Source organism: Rhinolophus sinicus, chromosome 12 (assembly GCF_057876585.1).
Source record: "Rhinolophus sinicus isolate RSI-liver-muscle chromosome 12, RSI-T2T, whole genome shotgun sequence".
Lineage (NCBI taxonomy): Eukaryota > Metazoa > Chordata > Mammalia > Chiroptera > Rhinolophidae > Rhinolophus > Rhinolophus sinicus.
In genome coordinates this window covers 37324931-37348177 of record NC_142512.1, presented here as the reverse complement: position 1 = coordinate 37348177, position 23247 = coordinate 37324931, and the positions used below count along the sequence as shown (strand labels likewise).

General features: G+C 41.5%; 1 protein-coding gene across 1 annotated transcript in view; it reads right to left on the bottom strand.

The window, feature by feature from the left end:
• The window catches only part of SKAP1 (src kinase associated phosphoprotein 1), a 269771-nt gene that overhangs the window by 7492 nt on the left and 239032 nt on the right, over positions 1-23247 (bottom strand). Inside the window, exons 10-11 of the mRNA XM_019740642.3 lie at positions 20972-21022; positions 13814-13914 (exon numbers count right to left, since the gene is read on the bottom strand). Coding sequence (XP_019596201.3) covers positions 13814-13914; positions 20972-21022 — 152 coding nt within the window. The remainder of the gene's footprint in view (positions 1-13813; positions 13915-20971; positions 21023-23247) is intronic.

Genomic DNA, 23247 nt, shown 5'->3' with positions numbered 1-23247 from the left:
TACACAAGAATATAAAAAACTATTGAAAAATCAAAAAACCAAAAACCCTCCACATCAGTGCTTGTTTCTTGGCACAGGCTTTTAAGAAGCCTCTTACTCGAAAACAGTACATTGTGTAGTTTGTTCTCATCATAAACATTTCTAGCCTTGATTAAACATCTATTTCCCTCAACATCAACCCTGCCCCACCTCCTTGAACCTCCCAAACGAAGGAGTCTTAAAAACTTGGACTCCATTATCTGGTTGGAGAAGCTACTGGCCTGGATGAGCAGAGCACAGAGTGAACCTGGAATAGACACAGCACTCCCCATCAGCAACAATCAGAAGTGTTTATGGAGGATTGCATACTGCCATAAAAGGATTGAGGCTGCTGATCTCCATCAATAAGGCAAAAATCCCCCAAAAATAAAACAAAAAAACAAACCACCACCACCACAAAAAACCCCCCTACCAAACCTGCCATAAAAAGAACAGCAAATTCTATAAACAAAAAGCAGTATGGCCACCAACCACGGGCACGTCGCACAGCTTGAGTCTGCCTCCAGTGGTTTCCTATTGCTGTTTATGGTTTCAAGATGATCATGGGCCTCCTCAGTGCTCCTCCTGTCACAGGGCCCTGAGTCCCTGTGTGGTGCTGCAAATACCCTGTCAGTAGGTGTCAGGGGATATCAGGGGGAAAACCAGCAGGCGCCTATCATAAGCCTTAAAAGAGATTAAATACCCCTACTCCATGATTGCTACATTTTAATTTCTCTCTTCCCTGCTGGTTCCTATTTGTATAAGCTCTTCCATGGCTCCCCTGGAGTAGCACAGACATGACCTGGAATGACCATCCTGTCTTGGGATGAGAATTCAATTTCTAGGCTCAGTGACTCCTAGGCTGTTCCAACAAAAGGAAATCACCATCCTTTAGGACACAGATTCTTAAACTGGAGTCTGTGAACTCCTGGCCTGTCTGTGGATGGATGGGAAGGGATCTTTGAACTCCTTGAAATGGGTGTAAAGTTTTGTGTGCATGTGTACATGTGTCTTGTCCTTGGGATGAGGCCCAGACCTTTCATCAGATTCTCAAAGAATTTATGAACCCTCTATGGTTTATGAACCAGTGCTCTCGGGGGAAAATATAAAGGTCTTTATGGCCTGAATCTGCACTTTGGCCCAGTGTGGCCATCTTCACCACCACCCCCTCCCCCATTTAAAAAATACAGTAAAAGGAAATCAAGAATCCTCATTCCTGTCATGTTGGGTTTTCTAGGCTTCAGCCCTCCAGCTGAGGAGTCTGTTTCTTCTTCACATGCTGACCAAGCTTGCTTATCTCTTCTAAGACATCACCTCTAACTGACCTAAAAGTTGTGGTGTCTTCCCATAGCTTCCATTCAAATTCACATGATGGCTTTTGGAGCAAGCTGCTTGACACTGTTGGTTCCCCTGAGAATGTTCCTAACAGAAATGTTCTCTTTTCACATTGGATTCGGCTTCGATAAGCCTCTGTGGAACAAGATTCCCAGAAAATATCTCATACTTTTGTTCTTTTAACCATCAAAATTCACTATATCAGTGCTTGTAAACAAGAGAATTCCTCTTCAGGAGAACAATCAATCAGCCCCTAACCTGAAAGATCAATAAATGCTTGATATATGTATGGGAAAGGCCAATCAATCACAGAATTACTGGTTTATGATTGCTTATTTCTCTTATTAGTGTTTCTGTATCATACATTATCATTAGTAAAGATGGGGAATTTGAATTCCTAGCGGAGTAGATTGCAATATTCCAGGGTCAGCCCCCAAACAACATATTTTTACTCTGGATTGGCCCACGATTTCTCTACTCCTGAAATCCAGCTTTTGGAAATTTGATTCTTTCTGAGGCTATCATAAATTATTAAATAAACTGAGGGCTCTAACTCAGCGCCCTTGCAACTGCTGAGAAAAACAAGGCTGGAGACAAGAATTGTTCACCAAAGACAAATAGGTGCCTGTTTTTCAGCATAAATGGTTTTATGAAGAGATTTTGCAGAAGGAGGAAGGAAGTGGTCAGTTGGGTGGATGGTGGATTAATTGTGTTGGAACTTGTGAAAGGATTGGAGCTTAGCGCTTGGCTAAAACCTTGGGTAGCTTGGCAGCCTCTCCAGGCTGTTTCACACAGTGTTTTAAGTTGTTGGCAATCATTTTTTCTTTTCTCCATTATTCAGTTTTGGTCTATGAATCATAAAAATTAATCATTACATTTGCCTCAACTGAACCAGTTTTATTTATTATTACATTTCAGGGAACTTGCTCACCTGGTTGTTGATGGGCCTGGATGCAGGGTCGGGGGAAGGAAGGTACGTGAGTGTAAGAAAGGGGACATGGAAAGGCAGGGTGGTCAGTGAAAGCAGTTGGGGGGGGCACATGGAGACAAGTCTACAAAGCTCACTCCCCAGCTAAGAGTTGAGTGTTCCGAGAAGAGGAATGTTTTAGCTAGATGGAGGGTCTGACAGTATTCAAGTGCAAGAGAACATTCAGCCTGATGTCTGAAGCTAACGTCCGGAACTGGAGGCTGAGTGGATCATGATCAAGCCGAGGCCGGGGAGGTGTGCGGCACCTGTGCACGCGCTGGGCCTCCCTGGTGATGGAAGTCTAATGGCAAAACTCAGAGTGTGCATGACAGACAGGGAAGTCAAAGCTGGGAAGGGAAGAGGGAAGGCAGAACAGGGCTGTAAGGAAAGAGAAAACGAGAAAGAAGCACACAACTTGAACTCTGCCTAATGAAGAAAGAAAGTATAGAGGGAAAGTAAACACTTTGCAGATGGGAGAAAACAAGGTGCCAAGTGCAGAATTCAGGAACAATAGAGACAGCACCATTTTGGAGCTGATAGAATTGTGATACCATGTGAGACCGGCGTATTAATATGTATTCCATAAACTGTGCAGCTCGCAGCTCTGCACCGCTCTGTTTTGCTCTGACCGCAGCACCAGCCTCAGGCACCACAACACAATTTGGAAACAATGTGACGGAAATGTTTAATCTGCTCGGCCCATCTGTGCCGCGTATTTCTCCAGATCTCCCTGAGAGAGGCGCCTTGAATCTCCACATTGCCTTTAATATTCTCCTAAATCACCTCCCCACTGCACTTCAAGGGCCATTGCTACAATATCACAGGTTCATCTAAAGTGCAATGGGGAGGGGGTGATGGGGAGGCGCAGGCTGGGATATTTTTTATTTTAAAATAATTTCCAGAGATGGTCTTTTCTGCTTCCTTTAAAAAAAGAAAAGTTATTCTACTGTTGCCGTAAGGTTATTGAGGTTGTTTGGTGCAAAACAGGGTAGGATGGAGTGGAATCATTCTCCAAAGAATTATTTTTTATTAATCTCGATTCCCTCAATTGCACATGGGAGGGGGTGAGCAGATGCTCATTTTCTCTTATCTCTTTTTCTTGCACCTTGGCCGGGGTGATGTGTTCATTTGGGACGGGTGCCTCTCTGTTTTACGCTTTCTGCATCAGGTATGGGCCTGATCCTGCCCTGCTCCAAACAAAGCCATCTTGTTTAGGACAGGTACACGTTAAGTCTTTGGCCAACATGCCCTCATCAGAAAATGACACTGTCTGTATTGTTTATTTTAGCTTAAAATCTTAGATTTTTCTCTAAGTACAGATGTTCAATGTCAGATTTCTCCTGCCTTTCCCCCACTTGATTTTGCCAGATTCCGCATTTCAGGTTAGACTATAGGATGCTGGAGTAGGTTTCGGAGAAAGAGGGGATGACAAGTCACCAAGTAACAGACCTTAGACAAATGGCAGAGAGTAGGACATCACCAAGAAAATTAGGATTCCTTTTGCTTTGTGAATTAAAGAAATGAATAATTTAATCCTCAAGATTGTTCCGGCGAGGGAAAGGCAACGTCCCAGTTGCGGAGCCCTACAGCCTGTCGGTGTGTTACATCATCTGCACACATAGGCGTTTCCATGACAACCGCTTATAGCTTCATTTCCTGGATCCCTCTAGGGGGTGTCACAGCCAGATCCACCTGCTTTTCACCCTACCCTCGGTGGGGTCATGGTAAGGTCGCCAGAATAAATGAACGCGGGTACTAATGATCTGTTTACTGCTGTTTATGCTCTGTGTGTGTCAGGGGCACGCACATTTAGAGAGCTCATTATGGTTGCAATTAGAATGCACCATCGCTAGATATTTAACTCCTTTTTCTTTTAAATTAGCATTTTAATAACATTCTTTGAGCAGAGAAACAAAATGACCATTTTTCACGGACAAACTTCTAGCTGTAGGTGCAACTTTAATGGCAAAGTTGTGAAGGGGAAAGAAGGGAGAAAAAAAGGCCATTTTTACTACTTTCACCCTCCTCCTTACCAAAAGGATATTTTTATTTGCTTTCTAACACACCCAATTTCCTAAATTTGTTTTGAATCCAATTATTTTGGGTGGTTTAAAGTATCATACTCTCGTTGGGCGGAAATTAGCAGCGATTGAAATTAACTTTCTATGTGACCTGTGAAAGGGGCTAAAATAATTACAAGTGTGTATTAGAAAACCCTTTCTCCAAAAGACCCTGGCTATGGGATCGGGCTGTGATCCAATGATACTATTATCAGAAGATCTGTATACAGTAATTGCAAGGGCTATTTTCTTTAAAAAGGTGATTGCAATTATTGTTTCTGTTTGATAATTCCTAGAGTTATCTTCCAGAGGATCAGCGGTGACCAAAGCTTGTCATTACAGACAGGATAAATAAGAAGCAGAAAGAATGAAAAGAATAACATGGCATTATTTGCCATTTAAAAACGGCAAGATCTTAGAGCATCAAAAAGCAAGAGAGACAGAAAAGGAAAGATACAAGGTAGAGACCCACTCTGTCAGAATGTTTTATAAGGCATTGCTTTTTAGGAATCAGCCAACACCTTCACTAGGTGTTTATAGATGCTCTGTTTGTGGAAAGTACAGTGAAAAATAACAATTTGAATGTTTCGATTATCTTTCCCAGTCCATTCCATTTTCATTATTTATTTCCTATAAATCGGGACCTTGCTGAACATAATTCTGCAGACAAGGAGGTGGATGGGACAGCCAATGTGAACGAGGAGATAGATGGTGGGTGCGTGTAAGATAGATGCTATGCGTTTATGAAAAGGAGCAGTATGTCTGCATGTGAACATCCACCAAGTAGAGCAAGCAAGCGTGTAAACTGTAGCGGGTTTTTATGGGTGGAAAAAAAGGTGCGAGTAAGATTGCATGGGAACAAGCATGCCAAGCCTGAACAGGGTTTGCTTTTTTCCTACCCTCTTGGAATCCACGTCCAAGTTTCGCTAAGATGGGCTATGCTTGCTGTGGTTCCTGTGAAACCTCACAAGCCTTTCCATGACAACAGACGGGGGTGGGGTCGGGATGGGGGGATTTCACAGCCAGAAGACTCAGGAGGTCAATAGTTGAAAAGCAGGAGTTAGAAAGAGAGATATTTATTGACATCAAAACAATCCCATTAAAACAAAACAAAACAAAAACCCTAAAGATAGAAGGAGGAAAAAAAATGTAAAGACACAGCAGGGAAAAAAAAAGCCTTTCTGAAAATGCAGGTTTAAAATGTTTACGCTTTTGTATCAGCCTACTTGCACCTTAGAATCTGCCATTTCATAAATAAAATACGGATGGCATAGACTATAATTTGGTGATAGCTACCCCAGGACATATCTAGATGCACTTCTGTTATTTTAATTAAATACTGCATTATGGTTTGTGACAACTACATAGCTACAGCGTAAATGAATTCGGAATTAAAGTGTTACTTAGGCATCCAGTAATTTTTGTTTCATTCCTCAGTTTTACAAAGCAAATAGCTATTAAATCAAGATGTTTGTTCATTTACAGATGGAGCAGGATTGTTGTCACTGTGTTTTTTTTCCTTCTTAATCCTCATGCACAAAAAGGAGACAGAGCTCAGAGTCGCTCCCAACACTCTTAGCTTATGAGCCACATCACAAAGAAAAACACATCCTCTTGACTATAACGTGAAATGCTGAATATTAATTGCTAGTGTTATGCTTACCTTTCTAGCCGAGTCTGTCTTTTCACAATTATTCTGATGGGCTGCAGTCTTGTACTGCCAGGAGATTTTTCTCCTTTGTTTAATAGTGAGAAACCTATTTTATTTTATTTAAAAAAATCTTGAAGTTCACAATGCTCCTTGGAAGTTTTTAGGTTCTAGATCTCCTTCCAAATACAGAATATTAGTGGGAACAGAGAAGCTGCCGAAGCTCTTTGCTAAAAAGATCATGCACGTTTCCGTATCTAAAAGAAAAAATACTTTTCATTCTAGCAATATTAATGTCTCCTTAATGAATCTGGAGAGGGCATTACAATCTGATATAATCAATTGGTTAGTTTAAATGTCACTTCACTGGCAAATCATGAAAAACTTCAGAATATGCTCATCCAACAGGCACAGATTTTCACTGAAAATGAATATGGTAGTGTAGTAGGATTTTTGCTGAAATCTGGGGATTTAATAGTATCTTTAATATATCATATGAAAGTTTTTAAATAGCAAGTTTTCTGAAACCATTGTCTATTATTTCTAGTTTGAGAATCAATATAATCTTTTTATTAGCCTTAAATACTATACGTCTGGCAATGTCTTCTAATTCCAGCTTCTCTGTATGCTCACCAATTATCCCAACGCCCTCATTACTAATCCTATAAACTGTATAGAAGTTACTGCCCTGTATGTTTGCAATGAGGTTAGCATTTTTCTAGTTTGGTTGGAGAGCTGGGTCCATGTACTACCAAGAAACACTGGCAGACAGAGGTTTGGGGAGGCTGAGATCCTTTTGAGAAAATAATTACACAGAAACAAAGCTTTTGCAACTCCTTTTAAATAGAGCATCTCACCGAAATATCATGCAGCCTCTTTGGCAGATTAGTGAGGAGTTTATTATTAAATCTCTGTCTAATAAACGTGCAGTTGACTCTGGAGGAGCTGCTTGTTATAATACTGGCAGTGGGAAATGGAGGGAATGTCACAGTTAAAGACACAAATTTTCCCCATAATATATTCGAATGGAAACCTCTGAATCCAATACTACATGGGCATATCTAATAAATTCACAATATTTCAGTCTCAACAGCCTTCACCGGTTAGTTTTAAAGATTTATGTGGTAAAAAATTACTCAGTGATGAATATGGTTTATTCTGTGCAGTATTGGAGGTATAAGGAATTAAACTACCGTCTTTAACAGTGAATTTATTATTACCTCTGTCAAAAGACGAAGACTTTAACAGCACTTGTTATAAATTCACTGCAAAATAAATGGCTGGAATTTTTTACACTGGAGTTTGTAAAGCATCGGGCGATTCTGAGCATTAACCTAAACCTGCCATGGCTTACATGGTTCTAGGTAAACATTTCTGTCTGGGCTGAATAGTTAATAATCTGATCTGGGACTTTCCACTTGACTGAAAGGGTGTGTGTGTGTGTGTGTGTGTGTGTGTGTGTGTGTAGAAAGTGAAAGGTCCTGTCCAGGACAACATTTAGGAGTAAGGAGAATAAAGTGGAAAATGCCAATTTCATTATCTTTTTAAAAAAAATGGGTTTTATAATAAATGGCCAGGGTTTGGAGGATACGGTTGATATGCAGTTTGGCCTCTTGTTAGCAGGTTTATATGCACACATATGCACGCACACACACACACACACACACACACAAACACCCTCTCCCTTTTGTCCTCTCTTGGAATGGGTGTCCCCTCATTTATAAAAATTACCTGGAAGGAATGAGGCTGCCAGGGTTTGTTCTAGACGATTGGTTCCTGTCTGGGGGAAAGGAATGGCCTCTACTGAATTTGACCGGTGTATGACCGTTGCCTTCCAGCTGACCCCAAATCCCATTCCCATCCTCCTAACTCTATAGCCTCCCATAGGGGTTATTAATGAGAGAAAACACCATCATCATCATCATCTTCGTCATCACAGCACAGTGTTGACCTGCTTGTTAACATGAAATGGGGTGGTGGGGACAGCTTCTGCTTCTCTTTCATATCATCATAAATAAGAAAAGATATTTTCCAATGGTACCCCCCTTACCCACCCTCTTCGGTTAGGTCAGAGGTGAATAATAGCTCTTTGACAAGCATTGATCAGTTTCATCACACTGTTTGGGCAGCCTGCGCCCCAGGCCTATATTCTCCCTACTTACTACCCCCTATTACCTCTCAAATAACCCTGCCCATCCCCCAGTCAGCTAAGCAGAGGGCAATGGTGCCTGAGGAGTCCTAAATGGACACTAGATGTCACCAAACACCTCCTTTCCCTCAGAGCCCTGAAATTAAAAAAAAAAAAAAAAAAAAAAAGAACCCTTCATTTAAAGCAATTGAAGGAATTAACTTATCTGTTTTTTATGAGGGTTCTTGTCACATTCAGCTAAGCACACTTAAAAGAGGAAGTACTGCTGCATTCAGATAATTTTTACAACATACAAATCTCTTTTGGAGGGGTTGGGGTCAAGGGAGGAGAAAGGTCTACATTCCTTAAGTAGTCCTTTGAGGAAATAATAGGTAGAGAACTTGGGCTTTCAAAATCCCATTAGAACAGACATGGGGTTACATTAACATAGTCCAGGTGTGCTGGGAACAGCCCTGCTGTATTCAGATAACTAGGAGCTGGGTTTGGAGCTAAGATCCAGCCTGAGTTTCAGTAGCTCCAACCTAGTGCTGGAAGTTAAATGTCACTCAGCGTGACAAAGTTGGTCCATCCTCATCCACAGAAAGCCCATGGCTATCTCACAGCATCATGTATTTGATGTTAAACTTGACCTTGCCTGTAAGGTCTCCTGTTTCCATATCAACTGCACCAGCAGAGAAGACAACCAAAGCCTGGTGTGTTTGGGCCACAAGAATCTCTTCCCACCCTAGCTAAGCTTTTGTCTATTTCTTTTGTTTATTTCTAAGCCGCCATGCAGGTATAGCCTTAAGTGGTGCCCAACTTGTTGCCCCAAGGCTGATTGCCATGGGAACACGTAGCTGGACAACCCTTGGAGGAGCCTAAGGCCAACTTCTGAGGCACACAGCATAAACCCAAGAAATGTAGGCTACTGACTCAGTTTACCTTAAATGCAAGACCTCATTCAGGGATCTCCTGTCCTTATTGAGAAACAGTTTCTCTCTCTCTCTCTCTCTCTCTCTCTCTCTCTCTCTCTCTCTCTCTCTGTAACTCACTCTTATCTGCTGGACAGCTCATGTTACCACTATAAATGACTTCCGGAACAGGAGGCTTAATTTTTAAATGGGCGTTTTAAAGTTATCTCGCATAGCCGAACAAGCACTTTTATTATTTTGAAAAAAGGGTCCCTAGTGTGAGACCTTGGAGCCAGGAATACAGAGTTACTTCTCTGAAAGCTGGGGCTTGTGACTTGTCTTATCCAGAGGCTCCTTACCACCCTGTCTCCCACTTATAATAGATGCCCATAGCAGAGCTGGTCCACAGAAGAGCCTTACAAACCTCAGATAAAAGAAACTAAGCCAGGGTGCAGCGCTACTGCATGGAGGGTGATTCAGCACCTGCCCTGTCATGCCTGGTGCCCAGGCTGAACGGTTTTTGGAGTACACCTGTTGTTGAAACCCTGCCAAGTACTGATGGCCACTAACCCCCAAATCACTCCCCCCCCCCCACCGCTGTTGATGTTTGGAATGTCAGACAGGACTGAGCAGCAGCCGGCGTGTATTTCAAACACAGCAGATGGATTTTTATATTAGCTCCTATTTCATGTTCAGGCAGAGCGACCGCCACACTAAAACCGCAGCCTCAATGCTGCCGAGTTGCTTCTGTGAGATTAATTCTGCGAAATTAATTGGGACAAGATTGAAAAGGAAATTAAAATGCAGCTGAGTGAACAGGCCTTTCAAACACCTTTTTCCTGCTCTATTCAAACTTGAATTCTGCGGTGGTCGCAGGCATCGTGGGAAGTAATTTACGAGAGAGGCAGGCTCTCAGGAGCCATCGGTTACGTATGAGGAGACCTGCACAAGCGCCACAATCTGGAGCCACTGAAGAGCGCTAAACACCCCGCTGTGGCCTTCGCTGCGTCCTGGCGCCGCACCGGGGCGGAAGCGGAGCTCAGTTCCTGCACCAGCAAAAGCTGTTCAGAAATATCTGGGCCCGAAAGGAATGTGGGAACATCAATGTCTGCTGGGTGCACAGAGCTGCTTCGTTATTAAAATCTTCCTTTAATATATTTTAAGACCCAAACTGGAACTCGGAGAATTAAGTGGGCATGAAACGGCATGGGGCCGAGGAATGTATGGATGTTGGGGGGAGGGGTGGTATCAGCGGGCGTCCTGCTGACCGCCATTGGTCACTGTTTCAGAGTTTGGCTACATGGCTCTGGCCCCTCCTCAAAGGAGAAGTTTGAGCAATCCATCAATTTTGTCAGTGATGAAATCTCTCCAACCAGGAAAGGCGGGACAGATTTTCACTGTAGGCCTCTTCACTTTTATCTATTTCTAAATGAGAATCTTTTGTGCTTTTGAGCATCTCTATGAAGAGGTCTTGGCAGGACAGGCTACCTTTTTCTCTCTCTCGCAACTCACCAATAATTTATCGAACTGCTAGTATGTACCCAATATTGACCCAAAGAGTTTGTCAGTAGAAAAGAGGGAAATATAATAATCGTTATCATTTCTTTCTTTACACAAATTCTCTTGTGTAAGCATCACAAAACCCTATGGATAGAAATTAGCCCAGTTTTTACAGATGAGGAGACTGAAGATTAGCAAGATTAAGTGCCTTTGCACAGGGTCCCATAAATAACCCATCTGTTACCAACTTCCTTCCCTAAGAACAGGACAGGTGATGGGCGTTTAGTTACCTATGGGGTACATCTTTCTTGCCCAGCCAATCATCCTCTTTGGAAACAAACACAACTTTTTTTAAAGGCTACATAGCTCTCATTCGGGGATCTTTCCTGCCCAAAGACTTTAGGCCCTAACAGAGACCCTTGGGCCTGGGATTCTAGAACTCAAGGTTGGGTTATACTTGGGCAACTATTAGAAACAGCAGAGGGCAGCAGGAGCCCAAGAATAAAACTACTAACCCCCCACTCTCACCCCACTTCCCCATGCAGCATCCACTTCGTATTATCCACCTGCCCCCCATTTCAAGCTATGTCTTTTATCATACAAAGAGAGAGGAGGAAATCAGATGCATTTATGAGGGTCAAAAACAAAAGAGCTCATAGTTGGAGTTTTTCTGTTCATTTAATCTGGGTAAATACTAAAAGCTAAAACATATTTTTGTGTGTGGAATTTCTTCAGCAATTTTGGAGTGTCAGCCTCACCATGTTTAAAATGGGAATATTTGAGGTGGAAGGAACCTTAGAGATCATACAACACAACTCCCTCATTTCACAGGTAAGGAAACTGGTCCAGGCAAGCTGAGTGGCACCCAGCTGAAGCTTGTCTTGCATTTCTCAGGGAAAGAGACTTCTCCAGGTTCTTAAACAGCAGGCCTTTCTTGCCTGACAAAGGTTCTACCAGCAGAGAGAAAAGTAAAATGGAGATTTCTAGACACTATTTTTCTGGATGAACCTTGATTTGGGACAGTTCTGTTCATCTAGGTGTGAGGGGCAGGCTGAAGAGTGTGACTGACTCCAACAAAGGAAGCCAGCTGGGGTCACAGTGGAATGAATTTCACATCCATATGAGAGGAAATTCCAGAGATTAGAAGTTACCTAACATCTGGATAGACAGACAGTTGAGTATGGTAGTGGAATCTCCTTTTCTATCTGTCTGAATTGGTTAATTTGTGCTTCTTAGAGGCAAGGGAATGGATTGCGTGGCCTTTTAAGATTCCTTCCTGTCCAAGCATTCTTATTGAGTTAGGTAATATAATAAAGGTAAATCCAATCCAAAAGGCTCCCTACTGGAATGAAGGTTTATGAGGGAAACTTCAGATGAACTTCAAAGCTTCTCATTTCCTCCTCTGACTATCAGGGATTAGCAACATGGAGAAGGGAGGCAGCTCAGCTGGTGTGGCTTTGGGGGGAAGAAATGTGCTACCACAGTGATAAGGGATGAAATGGACTCATGACCTTCCAGAAGCAGAAAGAAGCCCAGTAGAACCAGGGCAGCAAGGTATTCTCACCTGATTAAACTCTGATATAGTAGCTTTTTAGTAATGGAGGAAAGGAAGGGGGATAGGTTAAAAAGAAAAACAAAACAGGTTGGGGAGGCTCCCCACGTTCTCTGGTATCTCTTAAACATACAACAGCCATGGTAACTGCAGACAGCTCTGTACTCCAGGGCAGGTCACCGCACAACCCCTTCTAAATGAAGGAAAGGGACCCCCAGTGAGAAGCCATTAACAAAGGCAAAAGACATGCAAAACAAACAAAATAATCAAGACGGAGAGAGAAGGCCAGCAGACAGTCTGGCTCTGTTCTCCCCCGCTCCTGCTGCAGGCACCTCAGACAATGTAAACAGTTAATTTGTTCACCTGCAGGCTCTGGGCAAACAGAGGCCTGGTCACACCTGAGTGGATAACTCGATTACCCCTGTAATGCCAGCGTGGTAATGTACACAAATTCTATTACACGACAAACCTTGCTTTCGGGCATTTGAAATACCAATCAGGCCAATGTCCACTCCCTTCTTTGCTTCCAATTTATTCCTGGTGTATTGGAGCTGCACCGGAATGGCACTAGGGTGGGCTGAATTAGGACTCTGGAGGAAATCACTAGAAGATGGTGATCTCACTCAGCAGGACACTTGTAGGCCTTCTACTTTCTTGAAAAGGGTTAGGTCTGAATTTGGTCCTCATTTGGAGGGGGCTTGTTGGGAACACTGGACGGTACATTGGGTCAGCTTTGGTCTGTTTCTTAAAGAGCTTGTGGTATTATTTCAACCAAAACAATTCCTTAGCCAAGATAGTGATGTTCACAGGATAAAGATAAACGGCAAATGATGGGTTAATGACCCAGTAGGTTTTCAATTTTCTTTTATAGACTCCACATACTCATCAATTAAGCAGCAAATTGTGCCTTTTTCAAACATGTGTTTGTAGATATTGATTGACCTTACAGATAGAGAAGTTTAAAATAAGGTTTTTTAGGGACAGAACTTATTTCCTTAGCCCACCCATAGAATATGTAGTCTTTCTTTACAAAGATGGTGCTACTGATTCCTCAGGAGCCCATGCGTTTTGAGTCTTCTTCACATTGGTGATGGATCTATAATAATCTATCCCCCCCACTTTTTTTTTGCCCAATTCTTTTATGATCAACAACAGTATTTGTGAGGTGATTAGCTGGGGCTAGAGGTTAACTCTGTGACTGGGAAAGACAGTCCAGTTAGCTGGCCCTCATGGGGTTGGATTTACTATCTTGGCCTTATCAGCACTAGCTCAAACCAATTGAGCTAGCTAGCTTCCCATACATAATTATATTACAACCTTGTTTATCTATAAATGAAATAAGAAGGCAGCTGACCTAGCCAGAATGTTTTTAAGAGTATTATATGGTAATAAATTATGTACATAGTGATGACCTTTAAGCACCACAGACCCTAAAAAGATCAAATTTTGATTAGCATAGTTTTAGTATTATGTCTCCTCTTTCATATTTTAAAGTGGAAGATTGGTTGCTGGATCGGAATTTTCAATTAAAAATTTCCCTAACAACTATAAAACAGTGGGCATTTATGTGTGAGGGAGCCATGTAATCCACACAAGAGAAGTATAAGACATGAAGTAATTCTGGTTATGGTGACTATATCATCAAGAGTAAAAAAAGTGACTTTTGATCCAGGTCTCACACTCTATGTCCTTACCTTGCTCAGAATGCGGATGAGGTCACCCCGTTGGAAGGATAGTTCATCTGGCTGGTCACCATGGCAATCCCATAGGCCCTGGTAATAACTGGCATAGTCCACTGATCAAAGAGAGGAGAAATCAAAGTGAAAAAGACGAGCCCAAATTTTTGCCACAAAGAGAAACTGGGGTTCTGATATTGCCCCTAGGAAAGCTAAGATTCAGGGGGGGTCGACATGAGATACAGCCAAACACTCAGCATGAGCAAAGGACTATGGGAGAAGGAGATCATTAACTAACATTAAATATTTACAGATCACCCTTAGTCAGATGCTATTCAATAATATGATAAATATATTCGTTTAGTAATAAAAGAAAATCAGGCAAGTAATTTTTCACTTGGTTTGCAAGTAAGCAGCACAGAGAGATTTCCTGCTAGACTTTCTTGATCTAGGACATCTAAACCATCCAGTGCTTCTCGTCATTATGCCTTTGAAGGAAAGGGATAAGTCTCCGATTTCCTATTTACAAGAGAGGCTAAGTCACAGTCTCACCTACGTATTGGCCTCCTCTGTTACACAGAAACTTTATCCCAGGCACTTGCCACCCAGGTACTATATGAGGTAATCACCAATAAATACGGAAACGAATAGCCCGATCTTTAAGTGGAACCAAGAGGGTGTCTCATCCATTACAACTAAATTCTTGGTGGGCTGGCCCTTTTCCAGCATCTCATTTGTAGACTCTGAACATGTCTGCCAAGATATATCTGCAAGACCCCAGGGGAACAGAAACCAAAGTGATCTGCATTAAAAATGAAAGCAACTCAAGACGACAAACCAAGCTTTAGAAGCAGCTGGAGAGATTTACTGGGCTTCTCAGCAAGACTAGATGGCAGTGATGCCACAGGACAGTCATCGATTCTTAACAATGAAGAATTTGTATTGATCTTCTACCCGGAAAGGTTAAACACTAGAGTACAAAGTGGGAGAGGATCTGGGGATTTGAATGGCAGGAGAGCTAATGCCCACTAGACCAGGGATAATGTGACAGTGCCCCGTCCCCTAGGTCGCTGTGTATGAGACTGTAAACAGAGCACCTACCAAAGATGAAATTCCTGCTGATGGCAGTCAGGAGGCCTGGGTTCTAATTCAAATTCAGGTGATTTTCAGGGACCCTATTTTACCAGTTTCCACGTTTCCTTTCATTTGTCTTGATCCTCCTGTGAGGAGTGATGGTGCTAGTCGCTGAGCATGGGAATAGATGGGAATAGGTAGTGGACAGTGGCGGGGCAGAGGCCCTGGCTACATTTCCTTTTTTTACTTGTTCCTAACTTCTGAGCAATTCAAATAATAAAGGCACAGGGGAACAAAATCCCTATACGTTTCTGGAAAAGAACTTTAGTAGGAATCTTAAAGTGCACAAAAATAGAGAAGGGGCAGAGCTATTTATTTAAGACTTAGATATTGTAAACAGAAGTAAAAATATTAAAACCACATAGAAACTCAGGTATGTTTTCTTTACACATAAAAAAAGTGGTTTGTATACGCAGTAGACAACAGAGGGCAGCAAATGAGACAATTACACTGGAAACATTCTGCCACAGAGTTAAGAATATTTTTGGAAGAAAAACACATTGGGATAAAAATGCTAACTATTGAAAAGACAAGGCATGTATTTTTGGGATATCAGTGCATAAAATAATAGAGAACTATCAATCCCTGAAAAGTGAAAGTAGTTTTACCAAAGGATATATTAATGTATTTTCAGTTGTAATGGAGTTGATGAACCACCCCAAGAATTTGACTAAATTTAGGGATGATAGGTATATTGACATCAGTACTCTTCATGGATTGATATATGGTAAAGAAAATCATTTTATAAAAATAGATTTTTAAAACATAACTTGATATATCCAAATGGGAAGACTGACAAAGTTATCTTGGCTTCTTTTGGCCTAGCAGATGGTCACTGCAGGGTATAGGATATACGATTGTGCCTAAGATTATGGTGCTATGATTATGGCTACATATATACCTTTTGAGTATATATATAAAAAGTGATTTGATATTGGGTATGTAAGGCACCTGGGGAGAACACCTGGAAAAAGATCTATTCTGAAAGCAAAATAGATCACAGAGAAACAAGAAGCTAGGAGGAAAACAAAACCCTTCCAAGAAAAGATAAAGATAGAAAGTGCATTCAGTTCTTCATAACCTGAAGGCCAAAAGAAGATACGAGTTTAGGAATCCAGGAGATAGGTCAGGCTAGCCCAAGAGCTGGAATCGTCAGAACCATAACAAAAAAAGCTCTGAAAAATAAGCAGAATGAGGGCCTGAAAATGGGGAAAAGGTTGGACTTGCTATCTAGACAGAGGACAGAGATATTTTGGTATTAAGGAAATCAGAAAGGAGGAACGCCTTCGCTGGACAAGATTGTACTCTGCATTGCAGACTGCCTGTTTAAGATACGTGTGGTTTGCTTTCATGTGTAAGTGTATAAACAACTTCGCTGCATTCATTCCTCAGCACTCACCCAGTACGTACACAGCACCTATTCAGTCACAGGGACTATGCTGGATGTTGGGAATTCAGCCTTGGCCACACATGGTCCCTGCCCTTAGGGCTACTATCCAGTGGGGGAGGCACTGCGAAACAGTCACAGAAATATTTCTTTATTTATGATTGCAATATGTCTGCAAAAGAGTTGAAGATACTGTGTATGACAGGGAATCTAACCTAGCCTGAGTTGAGGGAAGGCTTCCTGAAGCTTTAGTTATATAATAAAAACCTGACTGAGAAGGGGTGTTATTTAAAAACCTTAAAGAGGGGAAGAGGTAAGGCTGAGGAGGGCTTTATTTCTGAACTTGGCCCCAGGAAGAGCTTGAGGGCTGGAAAGTCTGCAGGGCCAGTCCAGCTTCTCCCTAAATTGCCCAACTCATCTTATAACAAGTGATGCTTGAGGGGATTTTGATGTCTTTAAATCAGTGGGGAACTGGGAGCTCAAGAGAGGATTGCCTCTGTGGGCTGGCGTGGGGTCCCTTCAGTTTTACACTACTCTGGCAGCAGTCTGAGATCAGAAATGGCACAGCATTCTGACCATTTAATTAATTCAAAACATCCTCATTCTCATTTTGAGGACATTATTCCATCTAATTATTTTTTTTTTCCAGTCTGTCCATTTGGAATGAAAAACAAAAGAATAAAGCTTAATGCCAGCATTTCTCAATGTCTCTCCAAAAAACATAACTTGCACTAAATAAAGCCTGGTAATTCAAAAGCAGAGCACTAATATATTCAGCATAAAACAGACAGAGGACCTAGAGCAATAATGACACCACTAATAACTAAAACAGTTATAACAATTAACAACAATTACAATGATAGAGAAGCTAATGGGTATGATCACGGCATTTAAATTGCTAGCAGAGCTGAGAAGGACTTTTTCCACAGAAAAAAACAAAAAAACCAAAACGCGCCACATCTTAGTTTCTTTATCTCACGTAAGAGAAGCTAAGCTCCAAACAAACAGAATGTCATAGAGAGAACAGCCACAGACCAAGTTAAAAAGATATTGTTTTTCTCTTTTCTAGGTATTTATTGCAAAGCATTTGTCATTCCAAACCAACTTCTTTATAACCAGTGATAATAATTTCTCATGTAACTGAGGCTAAGTTGGTGCTACTGTTGACAGAGTATTTGAAAATGAGCCTCTACGATGTGGAGAGTTCTACGGTGAAAGGACCAGGACATCTTTCTGCCTCTTCCCTTCCTTAGGGACAACAGAACCTGACTAGGTTAGGGTTTACATGTCACCTTGGGCTTTTTGCGGGATTGGGTAGTTCCAGATTTTAAGCTGTGACCAAGGAAAAAATGGCTAAAGGCAGGTCAGCATGTTGTTCACATTTTCTTAATGAGCAAAAGGACAGTGCCAACAAAGCCTGCCATTGAGTACAACTACTTAACAAATTATGGAAAAGAGAGACAGAGCAAGAAGACAGATAAAACCAGTCCTTGCTAGAGCCTATGTTGGTGACACTTGGACAAAGAAGGCCAAAGCCGTTGGCCCATTGAAAGGGACTTGAGAGGTTCTCTAGGCCAGGCCAGAAATGGCATCACGTTTAATCCATTAAAACAGATACAGTCTGATAACTTATGAACTAATTCAGAGGAAACCCATGAAAAAATTGGCCAAGCTCATTGACTATGACACCAGAACAGGAAGAGCAACTGAACAACACAATTTGCTTGTTTTCACAGCTCTTCAATGTTGAGTTTTGAAGTCATTATGGTCCTTAATGTTATAACTATGATCTTGAAGTGGGAACACTCACAGATCCAGATTTTCATCTTCTTTGCTCCGTTTACTGGGCCAAAACTGTCGCTGGCTGATGATCAACTCATGCTTGGTCTTGGGAAATAAGTTTCAAAAAGTAAGAGTTGCAAATACCAGTGTGGCTCGCTCTCTCTTTTTTTTTTTGTGTGTGTGTGTAAATAGTTCACTCCATCGGTGGGCACTAAAGTGGAAAGACTGCCTGAGAGATGGGAGGCTGGTCAATCACCATTTTTCTGCTCTGCAGAAACTACTGAACCTAGGCTCCTCTTTGACTGAATTTGCACACAATTTCAGAGCAAAAATAAACTGTTTCAAGATCTTCCTTGGTCAGAGATTTGATGTATCTAAGGATGATTTGTGCCTCCAGCTCTGCTTTTTGGCATACGTGCCTCCAGCATGCCATGCTGACATGGCATACGCAAGCGAATGGTCAGTAGTTTTCATATAAACAACACAGAATGAGTTTTATTTTTGGTGACTTGGACATTGTCTTCTCATAATAGGGAAGGGAGATAAGCAAGCTCTCATCACCGGAAGACACTTAGTGTTAGACTGTTAGGCTGATGGGTTGGCATTTAGTGAAAATCTGAGGTGTTGAAGAGTCACTCATTAAAATAACCCTGTTACTAACAGTCATGCTGTAAACCAAGCTCTTTATAGATTGAACAATCAATACTACAAGGCTGTGATAGATTTTCTAGGTAACAGAATAAAATAAAAGAAATTACATCTTACAGGGTCATTAACACCCAATAAGGAAAAACTGAATTCCTTTTTTTTTTCCCCCCCTCTTCTGATACAATCTAGTTGTGCTTTAAAGATGTTAGCAGTTCCATCAGGGGAAAGCACTCTGGGAACAGGATCCCGGGAATGGTGGAGAAAGGTGCATGGATTTTAAAGGTAACCCTGCTAGCCATAGCATCTTTTAGGAAAGAAAGACTTTTTCCCCTTCAAAAGGCATGTGACACCTGAGAAAAACTAAGTGAGCCAAGCGTGTGTAGCTTGCCTGTTACATAAGAATTCACATTGTTCTAGAGTTCCCTGGCTTTTACATCCCTTCACTGGGCCTGCCGACCCTTCCCTCCGACCTCTATATTTTATTGTTATAATGCTAAGTGATGACATTTGGATGTTACCTATCTGTTGCCATTTTGGAGAAAAGGCACTGTATCAATTTAATGAATATATAAGTAAGCACAAATAATAAAAATTCCTGCCTCTGACTCTGCAGAGAGAGCAAAAGTCCTCCTCTGTTTTTTAATCACTAAGTCACTAATCATTATAACTGGTGGGAAGTATAAACCATAGAAACATATTTAGAGCTCACTACACTTGAACAGCACCTATTTTGGAGGCAGGAAGCAGGAGGAACAAAAGTCTTTTTTTTTTGTTTTGTTTTAAACCTATTTGAATTATAGCTGCTGGAACAGTTAAGAAATAAATCTCCACTCACTCCCCAGATATAATCTTAGAAAGAGAGGTGGAAGGAGGAAATGAGATGAGGGAGGAGTCTGAAACTGAATTTTAGGCTTTTGCCAGAAGATTTCTGCTGCTTGAAGGAGTTTAATATAAAGTTGGTCACAGGAAGCTTCCAGTTGTTCCACCCAAGCTGTCCACATGAAGTGTTTCTTTCCTGTACTGGTCATGGAAGTTAGTTGAGAAAAGACACATGTGGGACATGGGTTGGTCAGGAAACAGATTTTCTGTTGGAAGTCCATACAGCAAGTAGAAAACAATAGAAAATAGGTTTCAGAGTGGACTTAATGACATGAGGACCTTCCTTGAAGCTGCACTAACACTCCTGCTTCATTCTCTTCTCCGTTCTTTCTTTCTTTCCTGCTTTGGCATATGACTCTTCACTGTCTTTTCTTTCCCCTCGGAGAAGTTGGGCATGTATGAAGTTGGGTCCTGTTACATATTCGCTTCCCGTAGAGAACGAATCCAGGAAAAGGGCTTTGCTGAGTGGCTAAAGAACAGAAGAAAAGGCACAAGGAAAGGAAGAGAGAGGAGAATGGGAAAAGGTAGGAAGAGAGAAGAGGGAGCAGGGAGGGGAAGAAGGAAAGAACTCCCAGGCTTTCAGAGACTCTTTCTAAGAAAAAATCAGCCGTTATCTAAACCAGCCACAATTCAGGCTCTGCTGATGGAATGGATATCTTTGAGGTGGCCCTTCCAATACGAATTCCTTTACTGACTGATGACAACAGAATAGGCCCTTGGTCCACTTAAGGAGGCTTAGAGGGGCACCTGACCTTGGAAAGGATGGGCTCACTAACAGCCTGAAGCATGGTTAACAGTCTGGGATGAATAAGATGTAATTTTGCATTCAACAAACCTGTTACATATTCATTTCCAAATGTGCCTGGAATCAAACCGGGCCATCAGAAGTCAGCATCACCAAGCAATTCTATCCTTCACCCCACATTCACTTTTCAGATCTGACACATTTCCATTTCCCTCTGAACTTGCAATCTCCGGGCCTCTCAGAGAGGAGACATTTCCATTCTTTCCATTCTCAATCCTCTGATCTCTTAGCGATGAAGCAATTCTATTTCCCCTGTACTGATTTTCAGAAATACTGATAGGAAAAAAATAAATGTCTGGTTTGGCTTTCCACCCTCTCTAGGATAAATCTTAGCTGTTCTGGGAACATTAATTAAAGTGAATAGGCAGCTGCTTTTAAAGTTACGATAGTTCCCTATCCAGTCATCTAATTTGGGGCTTTTGAGGTCGACATACCAGTATCCCTTTTAATTAGTGAGTCCTGTAATGTAAGGAAGTTGCTTTCCCCAGGCGCAAGCCCCAATGTCCTACCCAGTGCCTGTACCTGTATGAAGCTCTCATACCTCCTTTTTGTCGAGCGCCGCTCTCATCCTCTTCTAGAGCATCCTCGTCATCTGAGGGGATAAACGTGATCAGCATTAGTAATTAGTGGTCAATAGTCTCTTCTTTGTACTGCTTCCTGAATTCGTCACACTGTCTTCTTTAAGGCAATAATTACCATGTTCTTTTTTCAAAAATCATCTCTCAACTTCCAACTGGTCCTCTCCTCCTTCCCTCCCTGTTCATTCATTCACACACATTTTAAAGTGCTTACTATATGCAAGGTGCTGCAGTAGGAAATGGAGATGCAACAATGGACAAGACTGGCAGGGTCCCTGCCCTCGTGGAGCTTCCAATCCACTGGATTATTTAGGCGCCTAACACAAAATCCTAATCCTTTTCCTCAAACCCTATTTCTTCTCCCCTTCTAGAATTCTCTTCAAAGTGTTTTATCTCCATGTAAGTGTCCAGAGTTTGTGTGAGTGTGTGTGTGTGTGTGTGTGTGTGTGTGTGTGTAGCTGAGCATGTGTTTAAACCCTCCATGATTAATTAGTCCTTAATGTATCAAGCCTTGTTCAGCTGTAGCAGAAGCTGGTCATGTACATACTTTTAAGTTCCTAATACTTGGGGCTTGTAGTTATCTTTTTACTGGTGTCATTCAGCACCTTGTTCATTAGAATGTAAGCTCCTGAGGGCAGTTGGAATGGTCTTTTAATTAATTGCTGCAGGTACACATCTTTCCATGGTCCAAGTCACAACCTGATGGGCCTATGTTTCTTATCTTCCTTAATCTGCTTCATCTCAGACTTTATACTACTTACTAACATGGAAGTTGGGCAAACATATACTTGCTATTCTTTTTCATCACCACTACCCTCTACACACACACACACACACACACACACACACACACACACATAGTGAATGGGGCATAGTCAACAACATTTTGAGAGCTGAATACTCAGTTTCCTCTGGCCACATTTCCTTTCCTTTCTCTTTCTGGGTCTTAGGGCACTTACTTGTTTGGCTTCCCCATAGTTATGCCACTGAATGGAACTTTTGAGGAGATGGCTTGGAGACAGTCCCCCGACTTTTTAAAAAAATATAAGGTTTATAGGGCAATTTGAATTCTAAAATGTCAGACTGGGGGAAGTAAACTCTAAGCTCATACTTAAGAAGAAACAGCATAAAAATACATTTGAACACTATAGAACATTAAAAAAATAATTGATTCTATATATAAAATGATACAGTTCCACTACAAAAACAAAAACTAAGGGATTGATACTCTGGGACAATAAGAATAATTCACCTGTTACCAAGGTAAAACTATATCTATATATATATATTTACCCTACAAGATACTTTGACTCAACCCTTATCTCCACGTATGGCCAAGCAACAGAGAATTTCCTACGTACCACCTATAGTGCTCCCCCGACCCTACCATGAAGAATAAGGATGTGAGATACTGGAGGAGTGAAATCAAATATTAGAAATAGATCATGATGAAATAAATCATGTTAAACATCATTCTTTGTATATTGTCTTATTACTTGCCTACTTCCTTCCTTCCTCTGCTATGATGCTTTTCCTTTTTGACATGGGACTAATTTCACAGGATTGAAAATAACTTTTTTTTTTTAAAGTGTGTTTTTCCAGGACCCATCAGCTCCAAGTCAAGTAGTTGTTTCAGTCTAGTTGTGGAGGGCACAGCTCACAGTGGCCCATGTGGGGATCGAACCAGCAACCTTGTTGTTAAGAGCACTGCGCTCTAACCAACTGAACTAATTGGCTGCCCCGAAAATAACTCTTAAAAGAAGAGTTGGTACGTCTTTCATTTTAAAGATACCCAATATTTGGACAGAGAGCAGCTCTTTTGCTGATATCAAACAACTCAGGCACAAAGCCCAATAATCTGCTGTGCTTAGGCACTTTTGCAGAGAGCATTTATTCCACCTCTGCTGTCTGTGCACAGATGTCTCTTCCTCCCAATTCTAATCAATGTAAATTGGGTCAGATCTCCGCTGTGAATTACAAATTGGATCCGAAGTTGGAGGGTCACCGTGCCTGCTACTCCACCTCCTTCCCACCACCATTAGATGGGAAGCTACACCGAAGATCTTTTCTAAATAAATCAGACTTTATTGTAAAACTCGGCCACTGACGAGACATAACCTCATTAGCATTGATTTTAAAATAAATTATTGAAAGTGGCTTGCTTGCTCTTTGCATTTGTAAAATAGGAAAATATAAATGTATTTGCAATGATAAAAATGAAAACTAAAACTTGATTCCT